The 14,855-nt window shown below is 46.7% G+C and overlaps 2 protein-coding genes across 15 annotated transcripts in view; one reads left to right on the forward strand and one right to left on the reverse strand.

Moving 5' to 3' along the window:
• LOC133468617 (steroid hormone receptor ERR2-like) overlaps positions 1-14,855 on the reverse strand; it is a 105,346-nt gene that overhangs the window by 66,063 nt on the left and 24,428 nt on the right. The gene's annotated exons all lie outside the window — the stretch shown is intronic.
• Positions 1,704-11,135, forward strand: LOC133468619 (transforming growth factor beta-3 proprotein-like). Its single transcript, XM_061754743.1, has 7 exons — positions 1,704-2,454; positions 7,587-7,750; positions 8,705-8,834; positions 8,919-9,026; positions 9,102-9,264; positions 10,145-10,298; positions 10,397-11,135. Exons 1-7 carry the CDS (start codon positions 2,106-2,108, stop codon positions 10,553-10,555), a joined length of 1,227 nt encoding a protein of 408 aa, XP_061610727.1. The 5' UTR covers positions 1,704-2,105; the 3' UTR covers positions 10,556-11,135.

Raw genomic sequence — 14,855 nt, forward strand, 5'->3', positions numbered from 1 at the left:
GTTTTTGTGCTTCCATTTATGATCGCTGAAAGTCTTTCACGCTTCCTAAAATTGATGTTAAATCATGGAATGTTTGTCAGGGAAAATCTACTTCTCAAGTGGTTCGTTCGGACTTTTGGGTCTCGACGAGACCGATGAGATGAACGCAACTTTTCTGTTGAGCTCACAAAATCAGCAACTTTGCTCGCAGTCGAGTCTGCGTAATTCCCACATCCGATCAAGCTGGCGGACGCGGCGGTCGTTCGAGCGACCGTCTGGGGATTCCGAGACGGTCAAAGTTCACGTTTACTCCGAGTGTTCCCCCGCCGGTGACCTCACCGCTGAGTGAGTCACCCACGACAAAATCTGATGAGCAAAACACAAAACATGCGAGCTCGCGCTGGAACATTTTCCCCATGCGGTTGCCCGAGCGGCTCGCATTTCATTGGACGGCCTCAAGCGGGAGCTCAGGCTTGGGGGGAGGGGAGGGGCGTGAGTCGCGACGCTAACGGGGGAGCCTTCGAGACCGCCACGATGACGACGACGGTGATGATGCAAGTCAAATGTGATGGCTCTGCCATGTGCTTGCCTTCCGGAAGGAATGGAAAGCAGTACGACGGCGGCGAGACCGCCGCTGACATCATTCCCAGTCGGCCAAAACTCACATCGACGACACGTCATCGTTGCCGCCATTTTTAATAATACGCATATATTGTATCGCATCGTTTTTGTGACCGTATAAAGTCAAGTCCGAATTTTGTGATGCACGCTTTCAGTGTAGTACCACGTGTGGCCACAACTTGCCAGGCAGCACTGAGCTCTACTGGAAGACGTGCTGCAAAACAAAAAGCAGAGCAAAAAGTGGCAAAAATAAAATCAAATCCAGTAATAGTCATCATTTGCCCTGCTCGTATGTGTTGCTGCTCTTGTGTGTGTCAAGCAGCAGTTGGTGGAGGCTTCGAAACGACCGTAACATCCACCCTAATTTCCGTTGGCCCATCTATGGCGATTTTTCCGTTAGACATTCAATTCAAATGTACACCACGCAAAAGTTAAATACAAATTGTGCCAAAAGACATGTTTGAAAAGAAACGGAAAATATTAAATGCAAAAGTTTTGAACTTAAAACTTAAATACAACTGAACGCTCCTCAACAAATGTACTGTCCATCCATCCATCCATTTTCTGAGCCGCTTGTCCTCACGCGGGTCGCTACCATCGGGCAGGGGGCGGGGCACACCCTGACCTGGTTGCCGGCCAATCGCAGCAAATGTACTGTGTTGGACTAAAAAACGAAAGTTTCAAGCCCCACCAAACATGATGCACAGTTTGAACATTTAATTCAGTGATACTGTCACATACCACCAGAGGGAGCCCAAGTACCACCAGTGGTTCTCGTGCCACACTTTGAGAACCACTGCTAGAGAGATACGTACGTGGCTAGAAATAAATACAGTACATAGATAGATAGATAGACATCGATCGATGTGAAAATTGAGGGAATAACTGTGCATGATATCAAATGGCTAAAGTAAATATATTTTTGTGAAAGTTTAAACTTCCATCACATTTGTATTGTTTTATTTCAAGATATACTCTGCTGATGGTGTATAAAAGCAAAAAAAGACAACTTCCATAAATGGCCACATGAGGGCGCCCGGGCTGCTTGTGGAAACCGCAAGCAGCTCATTTTGTCTACTTTTGACTTTCCAGGGAAAACAATTGTGAAGAAATCTGAGCTTCAAGAACAGCTAAAGTGACTAATCTGCTCCAAATAGAAAAAGAAAAGCTGCTCTCGCACGTCTGAGTCACAGTGGTCGTCTGGTGAGGGGGTAGTAACTGGGGGGGGGGGGCCAGGGCCCCTCCTCCAACGTCACGGCACGGCGCATGCGGGCTCCAATAAAAGCCCAAACAAATCTCATTTCCACCATCTCGAGATCCACCAGGGATGAATGAACTCCATCGTGGACTATTAACACAAGCATGTCAACTGTTTCGCAGCTGGTTTTTTTTTTCTTCCCAGTGGAGAGTTTGTCTTAATGGGCCTGAACGCACGTGGATTCCTTCGGTGGCGAGCTTTGTGAGGGGCTCGCGTCAAACGGATCTCGGTTAGAATCCCCCGCAGGATGCACGCGTGCAAAGCTTTGCTGTGCGCCCTGCTGCTGCTGCGCTGCGCCACGCTCAGCTCGCCGCTGTCCACGTGCGCCACCGTGGACGCGGACCACGTCAAGCGGAAGCGCGTGGAGGCCATCCGCGGCCAGATCCTCAGCAAGCTGCGGCTGAGCGGCCCCCCGCGCGCGCACGGCCCCGCCGAGGCGCCCCGGCAGGTGCGGGCTCTGTACAACAGCACCCGGGAGCTGCTGGAGGAGCTCGGCCGCCACCGGCGGGAGGTGTGCGGCGCCGACGGCACCGAGAGCGAGTACTACGCCAAGGAGGTCTACAAGTTCAACATGCTGCACGGGCCCACCGAGAGCAGTGAGTTGCTAAAAAAAAATCATACAATCAAAATAAATCACCGCGTAATTGCAAACGTGTTTGTGCACAACAATACGGAGATATCTTTACAATATTTTGGCTGACGCAAAAAGTTAGCAAAATTACAAGAGCAATGGTTTTTTTCTTCGTCAAATCATACGTATGTATGTATAATGCTTAGAATGTACCTAATGGGATTCTATGGCATTGTCAAAATTACAAATATGTTTATTATTGTTTGAAGTGGTGCAGAACTGCACCGAATAATACTTTTTAGAGAGGGGGGCGGGAGGGGGGGTGGGGGGGGGGCACGGCCCCCACTGGCCCACCATGGCGTCGGGTCGGACTCTCGTATTGATCTCGTTGCGCCGGATCTTGTGGTCAGCGTGCGACGAAGACCTCCAAAATATTACAAACAATGTTTTGTAATATTTTTTTGTGGGTCCTGTTCAGCTGTTAGGTCAAGCAGAATGGAAAATCTGTATCCCTTTCGTGCCGGAACAGTTTTACGGTGTCGCAGTGGAGTTTTGCAAGCTTCCGCTGTGGTATTAGAATTGAGGTTTATTGAGAATCAGACTTGATCAGTCGAACTGAACAAAATTTCTAGAAGGGAGAAAGAAACAAAGACAAAAGACAAAGCACTAACTGTAAACAGGATGAGAGAAGGAAATCATTACATTATCTACAACAATGAAACATTAAATATGAGTGTTGCATGGGGCTGTCGTGCTGCACCCTGGGAGGGAAGGACAGGACAAGATAGGACAGGACAAGATAGGACAGGACAAGATAGAACAGGACAAGATAGGAGAGGACAAGATAGAACAGGACAAGATAGAACAGGACAAGATAGGACAGGACAAGATAGAACAGGACAAGATAGGACAGGACAAGATAGAACAGGACAAGATAGGAGAGGACAAGATAGAACAGGACAAGATAGAACAGGACAAGATAGAACAGGACAAGATAGGACAGGACAAGATAGAACAGGACAAGATAGGAGAGGACAAGATAGAACAGGACAAGATAGGACAGGACAAGATAGAACAGGACAAGATAGGAGAGGACAAGATAGAACAGGACAAGATAGAACAGGACAAGATAGAACAGGACAAGATAGGACAGGACAAGATAGAACAGGACAAGATAGAACAGGACAAGATAGGACAGGACAAGATAGAACAGGACAAGATAGGACAGGACAAGATAGAACAGGACAAGATAGGAGAGGACAAGATAGAACAGGACAAGATAGAACAGGACAAGATAGGACAGGACAAGATAGAACAGGACAAGATAGGACAGGACAAGATAGAACAGGACAAGATAGGAGAGGACAAGATAGAACAGGACAAGATAGAACAGGACAAGATAGAACAGGACAAGATAGGACAGGACAAGATAGAACAGGACAAGATAGGAGAGGACAAGATAGAACAGGACAAGATAGGACAGGACAAGAAGCATGCAGGGCAAGGGTCGTGAACCCGGCTGTGCAACTGAAGTGTGGTGGCGTTAATTATGTAAATTATACAAGTGTACAGGACGAGAGTATAAGTCAGGGGATACACAAGCGATTTGCATATTCACAAGTTATTTGTCGTAGTAAGTGCGTGACCCCACACCCAGTGAAAGATTTCCAGGGGTGTGTGCCTGCGGACACGTGCAAGTGAATTGATACGGTTTTACATGCACAAAAACTGACGGAATTTTCCTGTAATTGCTGCGGCCGCACCGCGGCGGCTGAGGACCCCACCCGATCAATCGAGGGGCGGGATCGGGCCCGGGGGTCCGCCCGAGAGCGGCCCGGCGGACGGGACACGTCCCACACCGAGGCGCCCTGACAACTGGCCACCCGGTGGGGGCCGCAGGGACCCAATGCCTACTGCCCAACAGACAAACCCCCCCCGCCCACGACCCACCGCCCCCCAGAGATAGGCGTGTGTGGTGCATTCAAACATGGGGAGTGTGTGTGATGCATTTAAAATCCAGGGGGCAGGGCGCACGGTCCGACACCCACACCCTCCCGATCCCACACCAGCCCCCCAGGAAGCCTTTGATATGCGTGATTAGCGAGGAAAATATATACGGTGAATGGTGTGAGTGTGCGCCAAGTGAGAGGTCGAGAGGCTCGCGTGGCCGGACGACCACCCACGAAGAGGGCCGTCCCTCCCAGTTGCAAGGATAATAATGCTCAATTTGTATGCAAAACTATTTGTTTGGTATTGCTTAAGGTGGTGCAGAACTGCGACAAACAATACTGACATATGTTTACAATATTTTGCAAAACTACGACTGGAATGTTATTGTTCTGTAAAATCAGCACTTTCTACGTCGGGAATTTTGTATTGGATCGCATTCGATTGCGCAGGCGTACCTAATCATGTGGTCAGGGGGGGGCGCTACTGTAAAAGGCGTTTCCAAAATATTACAAACATCCTCAGTATACGTCTTCAATGGACTGTCACTTTATTAGGTACACTTGCAGCAGTTAATACAATGGTCGGGTTCAAAGTTCAGCTTCTAGGAGGATAGATAACAAGGCTGTTTTTATATATTGATAATTTAATGTTGTGCAGAACAGCCCCAAATAACACGTAAAAATGACCGAAAGTGTTGGAACAATGTTGTGTTTGTAAAATGACAACTTTGGTCTTGGATTGTGCAGCTGTACCTAATGTTATGGCCAGAAGCAAGCCCGCCAATCAATCAAACGAAATGATCGGAAGCGGATTGTTTTGACTGCTGGGATCTATTATGCAAGTGTGCCTAATAAAGCGGTCGTGAAAACAGCCGCTCTCCCTGTTGCACGCTAATTCCACATTTTCCAATTTCCTGTGCGGTCGCCGTCAGACATGATGATGATGATGATGATGATGATGATGATGATGCCTTCAGGGGAGGGAGCGAGGGTGGGAAAAGTGGACAGGAAGCGCAACATGATGAAAGGAGGCATCGATGGTCCTCGTTACTCGTGTCAGGACCGAAATGTCGGAATTGATATCGCTAACTTTAAATCGCATACCAACCGAAAAGGTTATGACTAAATGTGTCCCTTTTCAATCAAATACGCGCACGAGGCAACGCTGGCACGTACGCGCCCCCCTGTTGCCTTCTGTCAGGCGCCAAAACGCGTGAACGCCGATGAATCGAAGTCGAGCTCTAATCGGCACTGCGCAGTGAAGTTGATCAGTTCAGCCTCTGCCGTTTCCATTTGGAGGTGCATCAACTAAAAGCAACTTGAACTGCCACATGTAATTATTGGAGTCAGTTCATGAGTGTTGAAAGGTTAAACATCACCTGAATGACATAATTGTTGACTGCGGCGGGGTATCCGTGCCGGTGCGTTAATGAGCACATAAGTCATCGCAGTTAGCGAATGAGCTCATTCTTAATGAAGGAAAACAGGAAAATGCCCACGCTGCACTTTTAGCTGAGACAATGTCACGTAAAACGAGGCCAACAGATGTTTTACAGCTCACGGAAGCATTGTGGCGCAATTGAACACAGTTATCGCCAAGTTCCATAGAAAAGAGATTGATTTTATTTTTGTATTTTGTATTTTTTTTGTGTGTGGAGCTGAAAGACACATTTGAAAAATGTCAGGACTGTTCTGAGCGAGCCTGAAAAGAGCACCTGTTTACTCGAAAGGAAGCCGTGTGACGCAACGGACTCGGCTTCGCTCCGGACCGACCGTGACGTTCGTCCGCGGCCAAACGCGCGCGGCATTCGCTCCTTTGTCGCCGGATCCCAGACCGGCAGGCAGAAGCGGCGAACTTTGCCAACCTTTCGTCTGTCCGCAGTGTTTGAGCGATCGCCTTTGTTTTGCGACGACACAAAAAATGACATCAGCGAGTTCCGTGGATTTCATCTGTGAACTTCACCCCGAAACCGTCAAAAACTTTGGAAAGTTGCAGCAATTATTCTCCTCGCTGGCTTATATGAAAGGCAAAACATGAAGGCTCTCGTTACGTCGGTTCCGATTAGGGCTGGGCATCGAGAATCGAGAACCGATCGGAACCGGGACTAACGTTGCGGCTCTCCCGGAACCGTTCAAATGTAAACATTTCTGTTCCCAGTTTCGATGCCTCGTCCTCCAGCCGCGAAGAAGAAGTGACGAACGCGTGTGTCTTAACTTGGTTCAAATGAATGACCAGTCGCCTCAGTGCAACACTTGGAGTAAGATGATATCGCGCAAAGGAGTTTTTCCCGATGTGTCGCGGTTGACGCCCTCCGAGCCTCGGCCTCCACCGCACGGAGCTTCGGTCAATCAAATGCGTCTATGCCAACACTGAGACAGCTAACAAGGTCAACGCTTGCTCGCACTTTTGCACTGATGGTTTTTACCGTTTATTTTAGTCTTCAAACCAACAACGTAAGCGCCGATGACAGGAAAAAAAAAAAAAAAAAGCTTCATTTAACATTGGGCTAAAACTTCACCGTAGCAACTTTACAACACAAAATTCATATCAACGTTGTGTCACGGTATCACAAACACTAACCTTGTGCCTCATCGGTGGGAGGGAAAGGAATCAGCGTTTTATAGCATTTGGCTCCAGCCATGGAAAAACAACAACAACAACAAAAAGTTACTTTTCGTGCCAAAACGCTGAGTTCCGGTGCGTCCCCTTCAAAATAAAAGGCTACAAGCTTAAAATAAGAAGTCAAGTTGAAACTGGCACATATAGACCATTTGACGAGAGGAAACAGAATACAAGCACAGTTGTTTAGCTTTGAGCTGAAACATTAATTGATGAATATTAAGTCAATTGGGTTAGTTCCCCACACATTGCCTTTTAGTTCCAAGGTTTGATATAGATGCTGGTTACAAAGAACCCCAAGTCAAATGTTCCTTTTAGTCTATGCTGCGGGCTGCTAAGAAAATGGATGCTCATAATTCAGACACCCTTTATTTAAACCTTTTAAACCTTTTTGACCCAGCCCCCTAAAAGAATCAGAATCGAGAATCGTTTGGAACCGGAATCGGAATCGCTCAAATTCAAACGATGCCCAACCCTAGTTACGATGGATCCATTTTTTCCGGATGTCTGCGTAAAAGAGCGTGAAGATTGGGAGGAGCTCCTTAAGCGAAGCCTCATTTCAGCTTTGCTTCGTCCCGCCCGTCGCAGACGACCTGCCGTACTGCCCGAAAGGCATCGCCTCCAAGGTGTTCCGCTTCAATGTCTCCGCCATGGAGAGGAACGCCACCAACCTCTTCAGGGCCGAGTTCCGAGCCCTGCGGGTTCCCAACGCCGGCGCCAGGCGCAACGAACAGCGAGTTGAACTCTATCAGGTGCGTAAAGGTACTGTAAACCTCTTGGCCCTACCAAATGGGATCTTGGTAAATCTGGTTCTTGGTGCGAGATTGCCATCAAGAACTGCCGGTTTCAGAACCGGACCAAAGGCCAGCAATTGAATGTTCAGCAGAAGCTGTTCTGGGTTATTATACTGGAAGTCCACTTCTCGTGTTCCCCACCAAATATTTGCCAAATAATATGCTCATCTTAAAACTGCGCTCTCGTATGCCAAGTGGATTTATGTAACACGCTTGTCCAAGGAAATGTCTTTAAGTCCCTGTGATTCGCTTTCAATGTCCACAACATGAGGGGCCGGCCCAAAGATAATTACGATTCCTAATCCCAAACAGGCGGTCACGGCTTCTTTTCCGCCGCGTACGTTTCACTTCCCAAACGGGCGCTCCAGGAGCACTCACGCCCGACAAAGCCATTGTACGGCCATGTTGAACAGACACGAAGGCCGTGAAGTCGGCCAGCTCGTTTGTTTGCACCCAAATAAACGCTTTACTTCAAATAAACAGCTGGTTCTATCTGAAGGCAATGAGTTCGAAAATTCCAGGAGTTTACAAATGCAAATGAAATCGCAGGGCAGTATATTCTCGATTAGCGGCCTCTGCTCTAATCGACAGCGAGCCCCGATTAACACATTCACTGCCATTGACGGCTTTAGAAGTCAAACGTCCATGTTAACTGGGAAGGCTGGCAGTGAATTTAATAACTGAGAGAGTCGTGCTTATCAAGGCGCCTTACCTGAAATTCGCATTCAATTCTGAATTGTAAACTTTTTCTGTTCACCAATCTCTGGACAGCGGCATGTTTTGTTTCAAATAAACACTTTGGACTCTTGCAGTTGCGTCAATAAATGACACTGGATTATTTGAGGAAATATGCGCCAATCTATCGCTGTCCCCAAACCATTTCATGACGGCGACGTTGTTGCGCGTTTGCAGATCGTGCGGCCCAACGAGCACATCAGGAAGCAACGCTACGTCAGCGCCAAGAACGTGTTGACCAAAGGCACGAACGAATGGGTCTCCTTCGACGTGACCGACACCGTGCAGGAGTGGCTGGTGAACAGAGGTAGGGACCATGTCCAGGTCTCGGTTCTGGCTTTCTGACAACGTTGTCTTTGATTGCCCTAACGTTGCTTTGATTTGACGCCAGGAAGTAATCTGGGCTTGGAAATCAGCGTGCACTGCCCCTGCCACACCTTCAGCCCCAACGGCGACATCATCGACAACGAGAACGAGGTCCTGGACGTGAAGTTCAAAGGTATCCGAGTCGTAAATGTCTGAACAAGTTGGAATGCGGGAAGACCAGTCAATGCTCGCGCTTTGTCCAACGAAGGCGCGGACGGCGAGGAGGAGAGTCGCTTGGACCTCGGCCACCTGAAGAGGAGCACGGAACAGAACTTGCCTCACCTCATCCTCATGATGATCCCGCCTCACCGCCTGGACGCAAAGTCCTCGCCCAGACGCAAGAGAGCGCTCGACACCAACTACTGCTTCTCGTAAGAAATGTGAAAATACCACGGACGAACATTTGACTACAGTGGAAACCTGATATAACGGATATCGGTTAAAACGGACCGTCGGGACTGGACACTGTCTCCAAAAATAGTTTCCATTTTTGACTTAAACTGCTGCTGACAAAGTCTGTTAGTTTCAGAATTGGCCACTGTTGTTTACTGGCGCTGTGGCGCAACGCAGGCAGAAAATAGGACTGATGTATTTCCGGGTCATAAATATAAAAACAAATAGATCCAATGCCAAAAGATGTGTCTATGTCGCGGCCATGTTGAATGTGGGGCATTGTGCATAGCTCTGAGAAATACAAAACAAGTCTCTAAACTCTGGAACATGCTATTTTTGGTACAGTAACTTTTTTTTTTTTTTTTTTAAATCAAGCTGTTCGCCTTTGGCAACAGATTTGGAGCTAGGGAGCACACTAATTCCTCACGGCTGATGAAAGCGACTCGCCTACGATGAGTACTGTATGTCAACAATATCACCATGACCAAGCAAACCGGCGTGCCAAGTTGTGTGGGTGCATATGGCCTAAAAAAGAAAAAAAAAGCGCTTGAATGTAAGCAGACAATCGGTCATATCGGACGACCCAGCCGCCACTATGAGTCCGTTCTGTCGACGTTCTACTGTGTTGTCGTGAATCCCCGATGATGAGATGTTACGTCATTTGGCACTTTTAAACAACGGTGACTTTAACACATACGGAGCAGCAAACGGACACAAAGGAGGAAAGAGACCTTAACGCTGTATGTTTAAAAAGCAAAATGCAAATGTGACGATGAGGAACAGCGTAGGGCAAGCGTGCTTCTCTTTTTAAAAGTGAAAGCCTCCCAAAATGTAAACGTCAGACCCGATGGCACACAGAAACACGGAGGAGAGCTGCTGCGTCCGCCGGCTGCACATCGATTTCCGGCGCGACCTGAACTGGAAGTGGATCCACGAGCCCAGCGGTTACGACGCCAACTACTGCTCGGGGCCCTGCCCTTACCTGAGGAGCTCGGACACGCCGCACAGCTCGGTAACGAAACGCAACAAAATTGAAACTGAACAAATGTTGATGTCCATGATCGTTCAGGACATGGCGTGTTTTGTTTTGTTTTCTTCTCGTGCGTCTAGTTGCTGAGCCTGTACAACACTTTGAACCCGGAGGCGTCGGCGTCGCCGTGCTGCGTCCCCCAAGAGCTGGAGCCCCTCACCATCCTCTACTACTCGGGGCGGACCCCCAAAGTGGAGCAGCTTTCCAACATGGTCGTCAAGTCTTGCAAATGCAGCTGAGGACAATGGACACCAACACGAGTTGCCTCAGCTCGGCACTGATTCGAAACAAATGACTTTTGTTGTTGTTGTTTGTTTGTTTGTTTTTTTGGGGGAGGGGGGGGGGGGGGCTTGGTGAAAGGTGCTCATTTTGAAGCTGGAGATTTCGATGAGGGTTTCTATTTCTTTTATCTTGTTTTGTCATTTCCCCCCCCCCCCAAATACAAATTCACGATGGAAAAGTGCTGGTGGTCATCCTGCTCCAAACTTGTGATGAAACTAAAAAACCAGGAGACGACGTCATAGCATATATTCCTTATTTCCGGCCACAACATTACGTACGCCTGCGGAATGTCGGGAGATCGACACAAGAGCTGTAGCCCAACATTCTGTCATCTTGAAAAAGATGACGAAAAGAGCAGTCAGACCTCCGCCAAGTCGGAACAATCCAAATTTGCATCAGCAATAAACGGCGGCTTCAGGGTGCGGTCGCTCTACCACGAGGGTGAATGTAATTATCATAACAAGACCTGGGTGCAATTTCAAGTCACAGAAGTGTTAAATTGGAAATTGAAAAAAAAAAAAAAAAAAAAAAAAAGAACTTTGAAATGTGAAATTTCACATGAGCTTTCAAGTCAGAAATTTTGAATGTGAAAATTCATGTCAGAGAAATATCGATTGTGAAATTTCACAATTTTAACACAATGTTTCAAATCAGAATTTTTCAACGCGAAATTTCAAGTCGGAATTTTTGAACGCAAACATCTCATATTAAGCAACCGTTTCGCAAATTATGTCTTCAACTTTGTCAAAGTGAGTTGATAGAATTTCTGGCCCATGTTGAACTATCAAATGATGCAAAATGTAAATTTGTTACAATTCCAAATGCAGCCTGCACACAATCGCGTGCTGACAAAACCAATAGCTCACAGCCTAATTATCTTAGTAAAGGCAGAATTTTTGATACCGCGCAGATATGGGATTAAGGCTCTCCACAGGCTGGATCATTCATCTAGAAGGTTCTTTATAAGGTTCCTTTCGCGTCAAGAAGCAGCTGACGTTATCGTCAAAGGAGAAGCGACCGACAAAAAAGCCAAAAGTTGGCAAGTCCACGGAACGCTGGAGATGCAAGCGAGCCGACGGACGCTTATTACAAACGCTGATGACGACGATGACCTGCGTTTGACCTCTCCGGATATTGTTAATGCAAAATACAGTATTGTGTTTTATGACAATAGGAACTGAACCTACCAAAAGAAAAAGTAAAAGTTTTGTTTCTCACCTTTTCTGTTCTTTAGTAAATCAGCAGCAGAACATGGGTTGGTTTCGCCCAAAACATCGCTTTCTGACCAAAAAGCAGGGAAAACAAGCTTTTTGTGGAAAAAATAAAAATGAAAAAAAAAAAAACCATCAACCAGAACTGTGTCACCCATTTATTTGGCTTTTGTGACACCTCAAACTACAACATCACAAAAACAAGACTTAAAAAGGGCTTTTGATGGCAAAATAATCATTTATTTACAAAAACACAACTAAGAAACAAATGGTGAGCGACATCGACTCCCACAGTAAAACGTCGTTGGCTCCTTTATACGGTGCTCGCCATTCACTCCATGAACTGCGTCATCTTTTCTCATGATGGCGACAAACACTTTCTACTAACTACAGTGACAGAAACTGCTTAGAATGAACATATACATATTTTGTTGGAGTGTGAGGTACCTAAACTTGTCCGACTTGCAACATGTTGGCGTTTCTCTCCCTCATAATCGACGTGACAAGTCGAGATTCGCCATGTGATCTTCATCTTCTCCTCAAAAGCTGTGCTGATCTCAAATCCAAAGCTGGCGTCCCTTGCTCGTACTCGACGCATATATACGTGGGTGGCATTAAACGGTTCGGTGAAGGAGTTAATTGGGGCAATTTTTAAACGCAAAATTTCACGTTAAAATGTAAAATTTCAAGTCAGACACAATTCAAATATGTATTTTCAGATCAGATTGGTTTCCTGAAAAACTTCAAGTCAATTTCTAGTGTTAACTTTCAAACTAGAACATTTTTTAGGGCGACTTTTTTTTTTTCCCCCAATTACATAATTAAATAAAAAACAATATATGACTACGAAGTCTTGGATAAACTTCACAAAGTCATGTTTCATCTTAGGACCTAGCCTTTAGTCTTCCCGGTATTGCAAACAATATAAACCCATCTGCAGAACCACAATGATAACATCACTCTCACGTTTTGACCCATCAAACTTATCGACGTAAATCTGAAGCGTCGGTATTGACGAGCGAACTCGGTCGCACAGATGAGCCGAGGCTAACGAGTTCCGACAGGCGGACAAAGAGAATCGCCTTTTTTGCGCTCGGCCGGCCCGCCCGCCCGCCCGCGGGTGTTCCCTGTCGCCGGCGATAAAAGATGAACTTTGATGCGAAGACAAAAGCGGCAGTACAAACACAGCGGCGCGGCTCTGACATAACGAGCCCGCTAGCGGCGGCTCCGCAACAAATGGACGCTAGCGCTACAAGACTAACAACGGTGTGCGTTGTTGCCGTGCGCGGAAATGGAAAAAGGGCTCCTGCTGGTTCGCAATGTTGGGGTGTCTGCAAACACGCACGCTGGCGGGTTTAAGTTCTGTTCGCTCGCTAGCGCGCGCGCACACACACAGGTGAACACGCGTGACAGTAAAGCTGACGCAGCATTAAGCGGTGCCTTCAAGGAAGGCCCTTGGAAGAGACTTTGAAGCGGTTCTCTTTGTTCCTCTGAAATCAGCGACGTACAACTTCGGACAGCGGGCTTGCCCCCGGCCGGGGGAAGCGACGACGTCGGAAATTTCAAGTCAGAGAATTGGGACGTCTGAAAAAGGACATTTTAGGGCAGAGGCATTTGGAATTTGCAATTTCAAGGGAGATCATTTTTTCATGCGAACTTTCCAGCCAAATCAGGATATTTAATTAATGTGAAATTTCTTGTCCGATTATTTTTGGATGTGAAATTTCATGTCAAGCCAAAGAATCTTTCTACTGTGAAGTTCAACATTTTTTTTTAATACAACCTTTTAAAGTTGTTTCAAGTTTAAAGAGGTTTTTTGGGGGTTTTTTTTCACATGAACATGGATTTTTGTTGACAGAGGAATTTTGAATTTGAAATTTCAAGTCATCAGTATTTTTCATGTAACATTTTTGTCGGGGAATATTTGTGAATGTGAAATTTCATGGCAAGTCAGCATTTTTAATGTCCAATTTCATTGGAGAACTTTTTTTTTTTTAGTGAGAACTTTCAAGTCAGATGTTTTTTTAACGGCGTTTTCTGCCGTCTCCTCTCCCAACGTCGGCTCACACACAGCTCAAGTGAAGCTCAAAATTCTTGATTTGTCCTCAAGCTGCTGCGCCTCCCCTGAAGTTCTCAAGTGAAGATACAAGAAATAACCAAAGGATCTATTTAACGGCGCTCCTGGGGAAGCACGTCGTCGTCGGATCCGATCTCGGTGGCTTCTGTAACTTCGTGCTCCTCACGCGAATGATGAATTGAGCGACACCTTCACGCACAAAGAGCCGGAAAACAGAATCTGCCGCCATTCCCTGAGCACAATAACAGATGGTGGCGTGCGTGCGTGCGTGCGTGCACGTACATACGTGTGTGTCGAGAGACCTTTTTTTTTTTTTTTGGTTGCACTAAAATCATCAGCTCACATCACGGCAGTTCTCAGGCCCCGCCATGGAAAGAGTTGTGTAATTGCGCGATGGGAAGCACGCTCGCACACTCCCACAAAATATATATACACACACACACACGTCAACTATAGCATGACCGGAAAAGAGGGGCCGAGGGGTGAGCAAATGTGTAAACATATCGAGCCCGTAGCCCCTTCGAGCTAAACAAAAGAATGGGAGGTCTGCAGCTCAAAATGACAAAGTGTCAAAAACAAAAACAAACACCGTGTGCGTTTTCTGGCCCAAAATAGACTGTGGCTCTTAAAGACCACGACGTGGCTAGAAGAGAGAGAAATCACGGGACAAATGCGAGTGAAAGCCACTCGTCAGCAGAGGAAGGAGCCAAGTTTTCATTTAGTTGCAATTACAAAAAGAGACGACTCGGCGAAATCCAAAGCATCAAGGGAATCTGCGGAAACATTCAAACGGCGCTAAAGCGGCACACGCCGCGGCGATATTCGTGCAAAATTTCAAGTCAGACATTTTCCCAAACAGAAACTTTCAATGTGGATTTTTATGGGAGCAAAATTTGAACTTCCAATTTAAAAACAAAGACATTTTGAGTTTAGGACTTGCCAGAGAGCGTCTCCCTTGTAAGACGCATT

Source organism: Phyllopteryx taeniolatus, chromosome 18, assembly GCF_024500385.1.
Source record: "Phyllopteryx taeniolatus isolate TA_2022b chromosome 18, UOR_Ptae_1.2, whole genome shotgun sequence".
Lineage (NCBI taxonomy): Eukaryota > Metazoa > Chordata > Actinopteri > Syngnathiformes > Syngnathidae > Phyllopteryx > Phyllopteryx taeniolatus.

Coding starts and splice junctions, on each gene's coding strand:
- LOC133468619 (XM_061754743.1), top strand. CDS start 2,106: ATGCACGCGTGCAAAGCTTTGCTGTGCGCCCTGCTGCTGCTGCGCTGC. Junction 7,751..8,704: donor AGCGAGTTGAACTCTATCAG/GTGCGTAAAGGT, acceptor GCGCGTTTGCAG/ATCGTGCGGCCCAACGAGCA. Junction 9,265..10,144: donor GACACCAACTACTGCTTCTC/GTAAGAAATGTG, acceptor GATGGCACACAG/AAACACGGAGGAGAGCTGCT.